Genomic DNA, 15,314 nt, shown 5'->3' on the forward strand with positions numbered 1-15,314 from the left:
TCCCGCCCCCCCCCACCCACAGCAACCCCTCCCACCCACCCACAGCAACCCCTCCCACCCTTCACCCCACGCACTCAATACCCCTCACTCTTGCCCTGCCTCCTCCTCCCCGCCGCCCCCGGTCCCTATTTACCTTGCCGACGGAGCTCTGGGAGGTTCGACCCCCGCCGCCGCCGGGCCTCCGCTGCAGTTCGGCCAACTGCCCCCGGAGCGTCTCCTTCTGGTGGAAGGAGAAGGCCGGGTGGTTGGAAGCCATGGTGAGCAGCAGCAGGAACTCCTGGACGCCGCGCTCGGAGAGGGGCAGCGGGCCGCGGGCTAGGGCGCGGGCCAGCACGGCGGCCGCCTCGCGGTTCTCGGAGCCCAGCAGCGCCAGCGACACCACCAGCTTGCTGCGGGTCACCTCGTCCCGCGGGTCGCCGATGCCGGCCAGGTCGGCGGCGCTGTTGGCGCGGATCTCCGAGTCGCGCAGCGAGTGGTAGTCCTTGCGGGCCAGGTCCTCCAGGCAGGAGCCCAGGAAGCGCAGCTCCAGCGGGTGGCACAGGTCGAGCAGGCCGCAGCAGAACTCCAGGCGCTGGGCCGAGGTCAGGGCCGAGCCGAACCACTCGTACACTCCCTCCTTCCAGAGCTCGGAGAGCGGCGGCGGCATGGCAGGAGCCGCTTTCCCTGCGTCCTCCTCCTCTTCGTCCTCCTCCTCCTCGTCCTCGGGATCGGGGTCGGGCAGCTTCATCAGCACCTTCATCTTCATCGTCATCAAGTTAATGCGAATAACGCACACCCACCCCCCCCACACACACAATCCCAGGGGAAAAAAAAACACACAAAATAATTAATTAATCAACTGGAAATGGCCACCGCCGCCAACATCCCCTCATATATTTTTAGACCCAGCCGTTGATTTTATTCCGTTGGGTTTTTTTTTCCTCTCTTTCTCCCCTCAGTTTATCTCCAGCTTGAGAATGGCAGCGGAGAGCCGACTGAATTTAAAGTCTCCGCCTCTCTTCCCCCACCACGGCCCGTCTCGTCGAACCCCGCCCCCATCCTGTCAATCACCAAACCGTGCCCCGCCCCTTATGCCAATCACTCCCTCATGTCAATCACTCATCTTGCCCCGGCCCCCCCCACGATGATCACCGACCGTTTCAGTCACTCACCGAGCTCCCGCCCCTCGTGTCAATCACTCGCTAACCCCGCCCCGCACGCCCACCACACACTCTAACCCCGCCCTCGTGTCAATCACACACTGATCCCGCCCCGCACGCTGATCACTCGCTGAACCCCGCCCCTCCAGTCTGTGAGTCGGCGAGATGTATAGCAGCGAAACAGACCCTTCGGTCTAGCTCATCCATGCTGACCAGATATCCTAAATTCATCTAGTCCCATTTGACACATATCCCTTTAAACACTTAATAAAAACCGAAAGTACTGCGGATGCTGTAAATCCTCAGAACCGGAGGAAGCATCACCGGACCCGAAACGTTAAAACTTTTTTTCCTTCACAGGTGCTGCCAGACCTGCTGAGCTTTTCCAGCAGCTTTGTTTTTGTCCCTTTAAACCCTTCTTCGTTATGTATCGTGACTTCGCCTAACGAAGGAGCAGCACTCCCAAAGCTTGTAATTTCAAATACATCTGTTGGACCATAACCTAGTGTGTGTGACTTATGTATTCATGTATCCACTCATATACCTTTTAAATGTTGCAATTGTAGCAGCCTCCACCACCCCCTCTGGTAGCTCATTCCATACATGCACCATCCTGTGCATGAAAAGTTGCGATCCCTTTTAAATCTTTCCCCTCTCACCTTAAACTTATGCCCTCTTGTTTTGGACTCTCCTACCCTGGAGAAAAGACCTTGGTTAGTCACCCTATCAATGTCCCTCATGATTTTATAACCTCTATAATGTCACCCCTCAGTCTCCGATGCCCCAGGGAAAATAGCCCCAGCCTATTCAGCCCTATAGCTCAAACCCTCCAACCCTGACAACATCCTTGTAAATCTTTTCTGAACCTTTTCAAATTTCATAACTTCTTTCCTATTGCAGGGAAACCAGAAATGAATACAGTATTCCAAAAGAGGCCTAACCAATGTCCCGAAAAGCTGCAACATGACCTCACACAATTCCTTCTTCAATGCACTGACCAATAAAGGCAAGTGTACCAAATGCCTTCTTCCTGTCAATCATACCCAGCCTCCTGTCAACTAAACCCTGCCACCAAACCACACCCTGTAAATGATCAGATGACCCAAATCCTGTCCTACTCATCAATCATCAGCTCCCAAACCCCAACTCACCTAATCAATAAACAGACCCCAAACCCTGACACTTCCATCAATGACTCACTCAAAATCCCCTGTCTCTCCTGTCAATTATCCATCCCTTAACCCCGAGCACTCTGACCCTTCTCTTCTCTCTAGCTCTTCAATGAAAGTCACCCAATTTGGTTCTGACCACAAGGATATTTGGGTTGCACCCACCACTAAACCAACCCCTGGCATCTGCTTGTCAACCCAGCACTGTGTGATTGTTTCCCCCATCCAAATTTTCAAGGCAACGCTCACTTCTCCTAACCCTTGCAAATTTTGGTCCACGGAGGAGGATTAGAGAAGTTATTGCATTAGAGGAGTTATTTTCATTCAGTGGATATCAGAGATACGGAATTCACCACCTGAAAGGGCACTAGAGGGATGAACCCTGGTCAAATTTGTAGAACAGTTTGATGTGTACTTAAGGTGTATTACAGGGCTATAGACCAAGAGCTGGAAGAACAGGGATTGAGCTGAGAGATTTTCTTCACTGCTACTGACACAATAGGCAAAATTAGCTCCTCTTGTGTCTTTAATCTTTTTAGTGCTTCAGTGTTTCTCAATCTTCCTTCAATAAAAGGGGGAGGGTACCTGCCATCAAAATTCAGTGGGGGGGGTGGGAGAAAATAAACATAGAATTGGAACTGGAGTAATTCAAAGGGTCAGAAAGAACTTTTTCCCACAGAGGATAAATTACTAAATTATAATCCAGTAGGGTGGAGAAGAACATCAGAAGTTTCTTCCTTCTCTTCTTATATCTTTGTTGCCTGAGGGTTGCTAATGATGGTTATGTCATGACATCACTGTGGGACAGGCAACAAGGACTACTTCAGACAACATGGGTATTGAACCCATGATTGATGTTGTTCTGAATCACAATCTAGTCATTTGGCTAGCTGAAGTGGATAACCCCCTTGAATAAAAGGTCCAACATGGATTAATGCCATTTCCTAATTTGACCATCAAAAAGTTTTCTTATACTTTCTGTCTAACATATTAGCTTTAATCATAAATCTATGGCCTCTCTGTTTTAGGCCTCTCACTCGCTGTCTATCTAAAGTTATAATCCTTTGATAACTCCAATGTCCAACCAGAAATCACCAAGCAATTTCCTAACAGCCCAATTTTTCAAATACGTCTCAGTGTTCTTTATATGCTTTCACAATTTAATGAATCTGTACCCTCTCTCCCTATTTCCTCAACATATTTTCTATATGAAACCCAAAACTGCATAGTATTCTAACTTGGCTCTTACTAAAATTGATCTCTATCCCTTGAATTTTGTAATGCATCGTTTTTGACACAAAACACTGCATTCCATTAACTTTTAAGTGATCAAGCCACTTGAGGCACTGTTTGTGAATCTTAAATCCCAAATTCTTCTCCATTTCATCATAAGCTTGCCACATTCTATGATTTATTTTCAACATAAGAATTGTTGCAATCCATTGTGGGTGGCATAGTGGTTCAGTGGTTAGCACTGCTGCCTCACAGTGCCAGGGACCTGGGTTTGATTCTACCCTTGGGTGACTGTCTGTGTGGAGTTTGCACATTCTCCCCGTGTCTGCATGGGTTTCCTCTGGGTGCTCTAGTTTCCTCTCACAGTCCAAAGATGTGCAGATTAGGTTGCCTGGCCAAGCTAAATTGCCCATAATGTCCATCCCACTAGATCTGAGTGGGATGCATTTTGGAGGGTTTGTATGGGCTGAATGGCCTGCTTCCACACTATCAGGGATTCTATGATCAGCTGTTTGTTTTGTACAATGTGATGATAGGACACTATAGTTTATTCTCACTTGTGGGGAAAGGGCACCTCCAATTTTATCTTTAATACAATAGAGTGCGGAAAGGAACCTCTAATTTATCTGTAATTGATGAGGTGTGGAAGGGCACCTATTCTTTGTTTTTTATACAGCAAGTTGGGATTTAATAGTGCAAGGGAAGAAATAATTCATTATAATAAAGTTTTGTTTTCGGTTGTTGAACAATCCTTTTTTGGAAGGCTAGAAATGTGAGTTTCAGTTTCATTTCCTGAGAAATGAAAAGCAAAGACTGGGACAAACAGCTGATGAGAGATCAGCTAAAGCAAAAACAGACTTTTTCATGGCATCAAACAGGTAGGAATTTTAACTCCCAGGCTGATGGGAGGTGGGATAAATTCTGCAAAAAAATTTGCAAACTGACCCCATCCTGCAATGAAGCCAGACAGAAAAGGGTCAGTAATTTTAGTATGCTAATGAGGCTCGCATGCCTCAGATTTTAATCGACTTTGAACAGTTGCTAGGAGAACTTGGTAAACCTAACAGCTAAAAGAAAGCAAGACTTGAGGACAGTGAGGAGCAGGTTTCTCCCTGCCTCCCAGTTCACCCCCACAAGCTAACGTGTCATAATTGGTCTCTCTCTATTTAATCAGCCTGCGATTTTCAACTCCCCAAAGCCCACCCTGATCCCCAATATCTAACAGTGGCTTCTGGAACACACAAAACCTCAACCTCTGCTACTGGTAGAACAAATTGCATTCATAGTTTACCATTGCCAGAAGATTTTAAATGTAAAATATCCCTTGAATACAAGAGGTATTCACCATGGTTATTTCCCTTACATCTGTCATTCAGTTTTGGCGGAACATGCTCAATGAACTGAGCTGTAATCATAGTAAGGATTGGAAAATTGCTTAAGTGCCACTCAAAAGTCAAAAGGACGGGAGGCAAAAAGGTCGATTAGACTGACATCTAATTGTTGGCAATATTATTGGAATCAATTATTAAGGAAGTAACAGCAGAACATTTGAAAATTCATAATCTAATCAAGCGGAATCAACATGGCTTCATGAAAGGGAAACTGTATCTTACTAATTTACTGGAGTTTTTCAAGGAAATCTCAACCAGAGTAGATTGAGGGGAACCAGTAGATGTGTTGCATTTGGGCTTCCAGAAGGCATTTGTCAAGGTATTCACACAAGATTAAATCTTTAGACAAAAACCTACGGTGTTGGAAGTAATGTATTGGCATGGATAGAAAATTGGCTCATGGGCAGGAAACAGGTTGGCAACCTGTGACCAGTGGGATTCCACAGAGATCAGTTCTGTTTACAATGTATATCAATGATTTGGAGGAAGGAAATCAATGTACTCTAGCCAAATTTGCAGATGACACTAATATTAGGTGGGAAGGCAGGTTGTGAGATACAACCAGTTTACAAACAGTTTACAGAGAGATATTGACAGGTTAAAGAAGTGGGCAAAAAGTTGGTAAATGGAGTATAATGTGGGAAAATACAAAGTTATTCATTTTGGAAGGGAGAACAAAACAACAGAATATTACCTAAATGGAGAGAAACTGCAGAAAGCTGCAACACAAAGGGGCTTACGATACTTGTTCATGAAACACAGAAAGCCAGCACACAGGTGCAACAGGCAATCAGGAAGGCTAAAGGAATGTTGACTCTTATGTTGGAGTATAAGAGTAGGGTAGTCTTACTGCAACTGTACAAAGTGCTGGTGAGACCACGTCTGGCGTACTGTGTGCAGTTTTGGTCCCCTTATGTAAGGAAATACATCATTTCATTGGAGGCAGTTCAGAGAAGGCTCATAAGGATGATCCCTAGTATGGAGGGATTGTCTTACGAACAAAAGCTAAACAGGTTAGAGCTCGCTGGAGTTTAGAAGAATGAGAGATGATCTCATTGAAACAGATAGGATTCTTAAGGAGCTTGACAGGGTAAATGCTGAGAGGATATGTCCCCTCATGGGACAGTCTAGAACCAGAAGGTGCAGTCTCAGAATAAAGGGGTACAAGTTAAGATTGCAATTTGGAGGAATTTCTTCTCTCAACGCATTGTGAATCTTTGGAACTCCTTGTCATAGAGAACTGTGGGGACAGAGTCCTTGTGTACATATGACGCTGAGATAGATAGATTCTTGATAAATAGGGAATCTAGAGTTATGGGGAAAGGGCAGGGAAGTGGACGTGAGGAATGCCAGATCAACCATAATCCTATTGAATGGCAAAGTAGGCTCAAGGGGCTGAACAGCTTACTCCTATTCCTATTTTTTATGGTCTTATCACACAATAATTATGACAGGGAAGACCACTTAGCCCATTTACTTTAATGATCCAAAGGAATCTTGCATCCTCCTCAAGCATTCTTGCAGCTATGGTTCTTAAATGGTTTTCAGGCTTAAACTCCAAATTTGGCTACACAGATTTAGAGCTTATAATGTAGAGGGTAACATGAGCATGGATAGAAGCTTGGTTAACACAAAGATTATAAAAGGTCAGTATGGACAAACAGCAAGTGATTAGGAAGGTAAGTCATATGTCGTCATTTATTGGAAAGGGAATGGAATGTAAAAGTAGAGAGAAAAACAGAAAATATTGGAAAATCTGAGCAGGTCTGGCAGCATCCATGGAGAGAAAATGGAATTAATGTTTTGGATCTAGCAACCCTTCTTCAAACTGTTCTGAAGATGTTCTGAAGGGTCACTGGACCTAAAATGTCAATTCTGTTTTCTCTCCACAGATGCTGCCAGACCTGTTGAGTTTTTCTAGCAATTTGCTTTTGTTTCTGATGTCCAGCACCTGTATTTCTTTGATTTTTTAAATTAAAAGTTGAGAGGTTTTGCTACAGTTGCACAGGGACTAGTGATATTACTTCTAGAGTTCTGCATACAGTTTTGTTTTTTTTTAACTTTAAGGAAAAACATAATTGCTTTGGAAGCTTCCTGGGAAGAGGGGTTACCTTATGAGGAAACGTTATGAGGAAAAGTTTAAAAATCAGGAGTCTTTCATTTAAGTAGGTGAAGAATTTTTTTTTATTTGCAGAGGATGATGAATTTGCAGAGCTCACTTCCCCAGGGAGCACTTGAGGTAGGGTCATTGAATATTTTTAAGGCAGAGTTAGGTAGATTCTTGATTGACAAGCGCGCTAATGGGTTTGTGGTTAGTCAGGAAAGTGAAGTAGAAACTACAATCAGATCAGCCATAATGTTGAGGAATGGTTGAGAAGGCTCCAGGTGCCAAATGGCTAATTTATATGTTTGTATTCTCTGAACATGAAAAATTATTCCAAAAGATTAAGCTTTGTAAAGTGTTTTGAAGAATCTCCAAACATTAGTCTTAACATTTCCCTTTTCTAGTTTGAACCTTGCTTCCAAATTCTGCTGTAACAGTTTAGATTCAACTAATATGTCAGATTAAAATTTTCTATATCTTGAACAATTTTGTACAGGTCTTTCTTAGCAACTCTCTGATAGCTGTTTTCCAGACCGAAAGGCCTAAATGTCTCTCATCTGAAACATTGATATTAAAGAATATATTTCCTTCGAATTTTTTAATATTTCTCCAGTTTCTTGTTAATCAAGGTACATTCTGATTAGAGTTACCTAGCAAGTTTAATTTCTATTCTACTGTTTTGGCTCTGTGATGCAACATCCAATTGGCTTTGTCAACTACTGTTCAGCACTAGCTGGCCAGGTTAACCATAGAGTCCATGAGTCAGTCTTTTTCAGTTTCATCTTAGCTGTTTGAACACCATTCATGAAGTATGTGTGTCATCAAATTTTCTTCCTATGTGTAATGTTTTAAATATAACTACATCAAAACTTCATTTGTTATTGTTCTGACTGTCAGATGCATTCTGTTTTTTTTTAAAGTTGCATTCCACTGCCTCTCCTAGTTTGATTCCCTCGACAAATTTGGGCACCTTTGCATAATTTCTGAAGCCAGGCTGTTTGTGAATTAAAAACAACAGTACCTGTATTATTCTCGTAGGCAGCTGATTTAGTGTTGTCTCCACTCTAAAATCACAGAATCCTTACAATGCAGAAGGATGCCATTCATCCCATTGTGTTTGCACCAGCTCTCCTTACAACCAAATCACTTTGTCATAGAGTCATAGAGTTGTACAGCACGGAAACAGACCCTTCAGTCCAACTCGACCATGCTGACCATAAATCCTAAATTAATCTAGTCCCATTTGGCCCATATCCCTCTAAACCCTTCCTATTCATATACCCATCCAGGTGCCTTTTAAGTGTTGTAATTGTACCAGCCTCTACCATCTCCTCTGGCAGCTCGTTCCATACATGCACCACCCTCTGCTATAGGAAGGATGTTATGAAACTTGAAAGGGTACAGAAAAGATTTACAAGGATGTTGCCAGGGTTGGAGGGTTTGTGCTTATAGGGAGAGGCTGAATAGCCTGGGGCTATTTTCCCTGGAGTGCCGGAGGTTGAGGGGTGACCCTCTAGAGGTTCATAAAATCATGAGGGGCATGGATAGGGTGAATAGCCAAGGTCTTTTCCTGGTGTGGGGAAATCCAAAACTAGAGGGCATAGGTTTAAGGTGAGAGGGGAAAGACTTAAAAGGGACTTGAGGGGCCATTTTTCACACAGAGGTTGGTGTGTGTATGGAATGAGCTGCCAGAGGAAGTGGCAGAGGCTGGTACAATTACAGCTTTTAGAAATCACCTGGACAGGTACATGGTTAGGAAAGGCTTAGTGGGATATGGGCCAAATGCAGGCAAATGAGACTAGTTTAGTTTAGGAAGCATGGTCGCACAGATGAGTTGGGCCAAAGGGCCCGTTTCTGTGCTGTATAACTATTTCTTTAAGTAAGCTGACCTGATCTGATAAACAATTCAATGTAATTTATATCTTATTCATAATGAATCTGATTTTTATTAAAATATATATTTTATATGCTTTTTTGTCTGCTTTCTCTCATTATGTATCTTTGAAATACATTTTTCCATTTTATGTTTGAATTATTGAAAAGTTAATTCCCTCTAACCCAGCTGGCTTAATCTTCCCTATCCTTTAGGCTAGCTGAAGTGACAGTTGCAAGAACATATATCTTATCAAAATCAGAATTGAACTTTAAAAGTTTAACACTTCATGCTGTCCATACATCAAGTGATAGCACCAGTGAGATATCAGAACAAAAAAACAGACCCAGGAGGAACGTAAAATGTGTGCTAAATAATTATTTAAAAAATAGAATCAGTATATTCAAAAAGTCAGAATCACCTGCAACTTTAGGAACCACAATCTAGATGTGGTTGTTATATTAATGATGAGGCAAAGAGACAGAATAATGGCTTGGATATTCACAGAAGTGGCAGTCTCAGTCAGATTGCTTCATATTATTTCTTCATTGGTATTGCATTACACATTTCTAGCCAGAAATTCTGATCCTTCAGAAATGCGGAGCATGGCTGAACTCAACACAGCTCCCCCATTGTGCAATGTAGTCAGGGGATATGAAACCACACCGTCTTGCTCAGCCATCACAGTGTCATGTTTTGAGACTTAAATGTCCAGCAGCACAGCCAGACACTTTGGCAGTTGCAGTGAAATGGTAAGTATATAAGGGAAATGTGGGGTTAGGCTGGCTGAAGGAGTAAGGTGTGAGTCGTTTAAAGGATAAGAGTGCCAGGTGGGTATTGTGCCAGAGTGTAGTGTCCTATGAAAGTGATGGCGTGCTTCGGGATGGTGGTGGATGTGTCAGGGCAGGCAGCAGTGGTGGTAGTAGTGCGTGGTCAAGCAGCAGTGGATGGTGGTGGAGGGGGATAAAGTTTCAGGGGGCAGCAGGGGTTGGTTGGTTAGGGGAGAATGGGCGTGTTGGAGCCAGCAGCGATGAGGCAGAGGGATGTTGGGGCTGGCAGGCTGTGGGGGTAGGGCGTGGAATCTTGTTGGTTGGGGGGAGGATTCTGATGGTGTGGTTGTCAAGATGAGTGGAGTCTGGGAGGTGTTGTTGCTGGGTGGTGTATGCTAAGTTGGGGAGTCTATTTAATGTCCAAGAAAAGTTAGATGTTTAAACACCTAAACTAACTCCTGGATAACTATTAACTTAACAGAAATGGAACCCTCCCAAATTCTCCAACTGTAGGTGGTTTATTCAGAGGGTTCAACATAGTGGAATTGCTCATCAGAATCTTCAATTTCCCAGGCAATTCCCAGAGTCAGCTGCATCTAGAATTCAGCATGGTCTCAACACACAACTCCAATCTGCTTTGTTCCAATGACTATCTGGCATTGGAATATCTGGCTCAATGTATCTATGTTTGTTGATGATACAAAGCTAAAATGGAAATGCAAGAGGATACAGAAACTGCAAAGAAATACAAGCGATTAGGTGAGTGGGCAACAAAATGCAAATGGAGTATAATGGACTACAATATCATTGAAAGAATAGCAAAGGACAATGCTTGCTACTAGGTCGCACACAGAGACTTGTGTGCGCTGGTATGAGGAACTCAAAGTTAGCATGCAAGTACAAGATAAGAAGGATCTAGGCCCAAAACGCCAGCCTTCCTGCTCCTCTGATGCTGCTTGGCCTGCTGTGTTCATCCAGCTCTACACCTTGTTATCTCAGATTCTCTAGCATCTGCAGTTCCTACTATCTCTAAGGCAAATAACATGTTGGCTTTTATTGATGGGGATTGAAATACAGGAATAAATAACTCTTGCCACAATTGTACAGGGCTTTGGTTACACAATACCTGGAGTACTGTGTTTTTTTTTGGTCTCCATATTTAAGAAAGTATGTATATACAGCAAATGTTCACTAGATTGATCCCTGAGGTAACAGGGTAGTCCTATGATGACAGACTGAGTAAAAACCGTGCCTTTATTCCCTGGAGTTTCTACTTGTTGGGCAATCTAGAATACAGGGCACAGGCACAGAATAAAAGGACAATCATTTAGGGCCTGAATGAATCCTGACTTCCTGAATCCTAATACACTCGATGTTGTTAGAATTAAAAGCTGCTTATTTAGGGAATAAGGAAAGCTCTATTAAGTAAATTGAACATGGAGAACTTTAGAGAATGAAGAATAAGGAACCAAGAAAAGGCAGCAGTGTTGAATAAATACTTTCAATCAGTTGTCACAGTGAAGGATACTAATAGCTTCCCAAAATTACCAAATAATCAAGGGGCAAAAGGTGGGAGCAAATGAATACAATAATTATCACTGGAGAAAAGTTGTGGGAAAGTAATTTATGGCCCAATAAATTCCCTGGGCCTGACAAAGACACTACAGATGCAAGCTGATCTCTGAGGTCTGTGTGCACCAGTTACTTCCCAAACAGGAACTCAATGCATCAGTACATCAATCACCGTGTGTGGCCACACAGCTTAGTGGGAACATTGGTTGTGTTCTAGGATAATGAAGGAAGTTGCTACAGAAATAATGGATCCACTGGTAGTAAACCTCCTAGAATCCCCAGATTTTGGATGAAGTTCCAAATGATCGGAAAACTGCCTTATTTAAAAAGGGAAGGAGAAAAAGAAAAATGTAACTACAGGCCAGTCAGTTTAACATCTGTTCTTGGAAAAATGTTACAGTCTATTAAAAGGATACAATAGCAGAGCATTTAGAAATACACAATATGATCAACAGCATCACTGTGACTTCATTGTCGGGGAAATCATGCCTGACAAACTTATTAAAATTCATAGAGAATGTAACAAGCAGGATAGATAAAGAAGAACAGTTGGTGTAATATATTTGAAGTTCCAAAACGCTTTTGATAAGGTAAGCTAAGCCTAAGTGTGCATGATGTTAGAGGGAGTATATTAGCACAGAGAGATAATTAGCTCACTAATAGAAGAAAGAAAGTTGGGATAAAGGGGGTATTTTCAGGATGGCAACCTACAACTAGTAGAATGCCATAGGGATCAGTGCTGGGACCACAGTTATATTCAATATATATCAATGGATGATGAAAGTGAAGGCACTATCACCAAGTTTACAGCTGACAAAAAAATAGGTGGCAAGGCTAGTGGTGAGAATGACACATCGTCTCTAGACGGATATGGACAGGTCAAGTGAGAGGTTTTTAAATCTGTTTCTCTTACTACTTTGTACATTTTTTTGTACCTAGGTACCTTTGTAATAAGAGGGCGTCATGCATGGAGACATTATACACTTTTCATGGTACTCCTTTAGTTCAGTACTTGAGTACATGTGACAATAAAATCTAAAGATGAAATATACTGTGGGAAAAAAATCAGGTTATGCACTTTGGTAGGAAGATTAGAAGGGCTGAACATTATTCAAATGGAGAAAGGCTGTACAAAGCTAGAGAACAGAGGGATTTGAGAGTCTTCATCCATGAATCAGAAAAGCTAGCACCCATCTTCAATAGAAAAGCAATGTAATCTTGACCATTATTTCAAAGGAATGGGGTATTAAAGCAGTGAAATTTTACTAAAACTTTACAAGGCACTAGTCAGACCACAGTTGGAATCCTGTGTACAATTTTGGTCCCTTATCTCAGGAAAGGTAATTTGGCATTAGAGGCAGTACAGAGAAACCTCACTAGATTGATCCCAGATTGGATGGATTTTCTTACAAGGAGAATTTGAGACTGTACTCATTAGAGTTTAGGAGAATGAAAGGCAACCTTATTGAAACATATAGGATTCTTAGGGACTTTACAAGATAGCTGCAGAGAGGTTATTTCCCCTTGTGGGAGAGTCTAGGACCAAAGGGCATAATCTCAAAATAAAGGGTCCCACATTTAAGACAGAGACGAAAAGGAATTTCTTCTCTCAGAGGGAATTTCTTCTCTCAGAGGATTGTGAGTCTATCAAGACTAGGACATTAAGAATTTCCAAGGCTGAGATAGACAGATTTTTAATCAGGAATTGAATCAAGGGCCATGGGGAAAAGGCAGAAGAGTTGCGTTGTAGATTATCTGATCAGCCATGATCTCATTGAATGGCAGAGCAGACTCGATTGGCTGAATGGTCACTTCTGCTCCTACATCTTATGGTCTCATGGTCATACAGAGAGAATTTTGTTGCTGATAGTCTGGTTACCTCCAGGTCACATAAAACTTGAAAAACTACAATTTTATTTTCAAATCCCAATATAATTCTTTTATATGAAGATCTATAGGAGCATTCCTGGCTATATTGGAATTCTACCCTGATTACTCCTAATAAGCCCAGTGGGACTCCGAGGAGTTGGTAATCCAATGCTCTGCTCCTTGATGAATGGAGAACATAAAGGCATAGGAAATAGGAGCAGAAGCAGGCCATTCAGCCCCTCAAGTTTTCCTCTGCCGTACCATTAAGCTGCTCTTGGTTTCAACTCCCCTTTTGTGCCAGCTCTTCATAGCTCCCAACTTGACATTCCAAAAATCTATCTACTTTCTTTTTAAATACTTTGTGATCCAGCCTCTACAACTCGCTGGGGTAAAGAATTCCAGACACTCATTTCCTCTAAAGAAGAAATTCCTTGGCATCTCAGATCTAAATGAGTATCCCCTTATTCTGTAACTATGTCCCCCGAGTTCAAGATTCTCCCACAAAAAATCTTTTTTAAAAAAAGTTTGGGAACTTTAGACGTCAGGTGTCTCTTTTCAGAACAGCATGATGCCACTCTGATTTCCACCTTTTCAGTTGGGTGGATAAATCTGTTCTGCACTGCTCCCAAATTTTCAAGTGATGTCATTGCCAGGATTTGGATCAAGGTCAACAGCTGTCTAAAACAGTGGATGAACATTCCCTTTTGCTTGCATTTCCATGTCCCTTATAAGGTTCTGTGGCACTTCAAGCTTAGAAATTAGTGTAAATGCTGTTTGAACCACCTTCATATTCTCACTCACCTGTGATTCTGCCTTTATTGCTTTCAGGTTAACATTCCACTTTTTGTCGAAGAAATATTCAGGAATAACAAATCATACAAGGGGAAGATGCTGCAAAATAAATGACAATCAACATTACAGTTTGGCAAAGCAGTGTTACCTCTACAGATTATCCAGAGTCTTGTCATTAATATGTTGTGTAAGTAAAATCCTGATTCAACATTAAACTTTAATAACTTAGCAAGTACCCAAGGTAAAAGCAAACTGTAAATAGCTTATTAACATAATTATCACATCAGCCATAATTTCATTGAATGGCCCACTTCTGCTCCAGTGTCTCATGGTCATTGTTTGGACCAGACTAGACAGCTCCCCCTCCCCCCCGCCAAGATATGGTAAAACGGTTGCTTAGACCCTAACTTTTATATTTATTTAAAGGCAAGTGTAAGGCACTGTGTTCCAAATGTAATTCGATTGGTCCACCACTAGGCTTTAAGCAAAACACGCTTTATTCTTACAACACATATAAAATACAAATGAAAAGAAGAACTGGCATAAATTGGATAGCATCCCATAATCACACCCATGGCAAGACAATTTAGCAAAGTGAGTTTTGTTCTCATATGCTATCTTTCTCCAGACCAGTCGAAAGAAATCCTGATAAAAAAAACAGCCTGTCTCTTTTATTTCTACGAGATAAAATGTTTTGTCTAAGTCTTTACCAGCAGCAGAGAGAGTGACAGCTCTGCTGATTAACTCCAGCAACCAGCTAACTCAACATCAAACTGAAAGCAAAACTCCAAATCCCTGAACAAAAACAGAAGTTGCTGGAAAAGCTCAGCAGGTCTGGCAGTACCTGTGAAGAAAAATCAGAGTAAACATTTCAGGTCCGGTGTCCCTTCCTCAGAACTGATGGCAGCTAGGAAAATGTCAGTTTATAAGCAGAAGATAGGGTGGGGGGAGGGGGTAAGGAATAAAGGATAGGTGGGGATAAAGCCCAAAGAGAGAAAAGAACAGTTGGACAGACAAAGGAGTGGATAATGATCTGGCTAGGAGGGTGAATAGCTGTTAATGGGGAGAATTAGTGGCTAACAATAGGTAGTGTGTAATGGCAGGCTATGTGATAACGAGGCCTAGTGTGTGGGGTAGGGGTTTAGGACATGGGAAAGTTCAAGGCCTAAGATTGTTGAACTCAATATTGAGTCTGTAGGGCTGCAGGGTCCCCAAGTGGAAAGTGAGGTGTTGTTCTTCCAGCTTGCGCTGAGCTTCGCTGGAAAACTGCAGCAAGCTTGAGACAAAGATGCTGGCCAGGGAACAGGGTGGTGTGTTAACGTGGCAGGCAACTGGAACCTTAGGGTTTTTATTGTGGGCAGAACGTAGATGTTCTGCGAAGCGGTTACCGAGCCTACATTTT

At 42.4% G+C, this 15,314-nt stretch overlaps 1 protein-coding gene across 2 annotated transcripts in view; it reads right to left on the reverse strand.

Moving 5' to 3' along the window:
* The window catches only part of LOC109916594 (zinc finger CCHC domain-containing protein 2), a 63,959-nt gene extending 62,956 nt beyond the window's left edge, over nucleotides 1–1,003 (reverse strand). For both annotated transcript variants that reach the window (XM_048612814.1, XM_048612824.1), the window contains exon 1: nucleotides 134–1,003. In XM_048612814.1, the coding sequence (XP_048468771.1) occupies nucleotides 134–751 (618 nt within the window). In that variant the 5' untranslated portion in view covers nucleotides 752–1,003. The remainder of the gene's footprint in view (nucleotides 1–133) is intronic.
* Nucleotides 1,004–15,314: the final 14,311 nt, after the last annotated feature.

The sequence above is a fragment of the Rhincodon typus genome, chromosome 2, assembly GCF_021869965.1.
Source record: "Rhincodon typus isolate 14 chromosome 2, sRhiTyp1.1, whole genome shotgun sequence".
Classification (NCBI taxonomy): Eukaryota; Metazoa; Chordata; class Chondrichthyes; order Orectolobiformes; family Rhincodontidae; genus Rhincodon; species Rhincodon typus.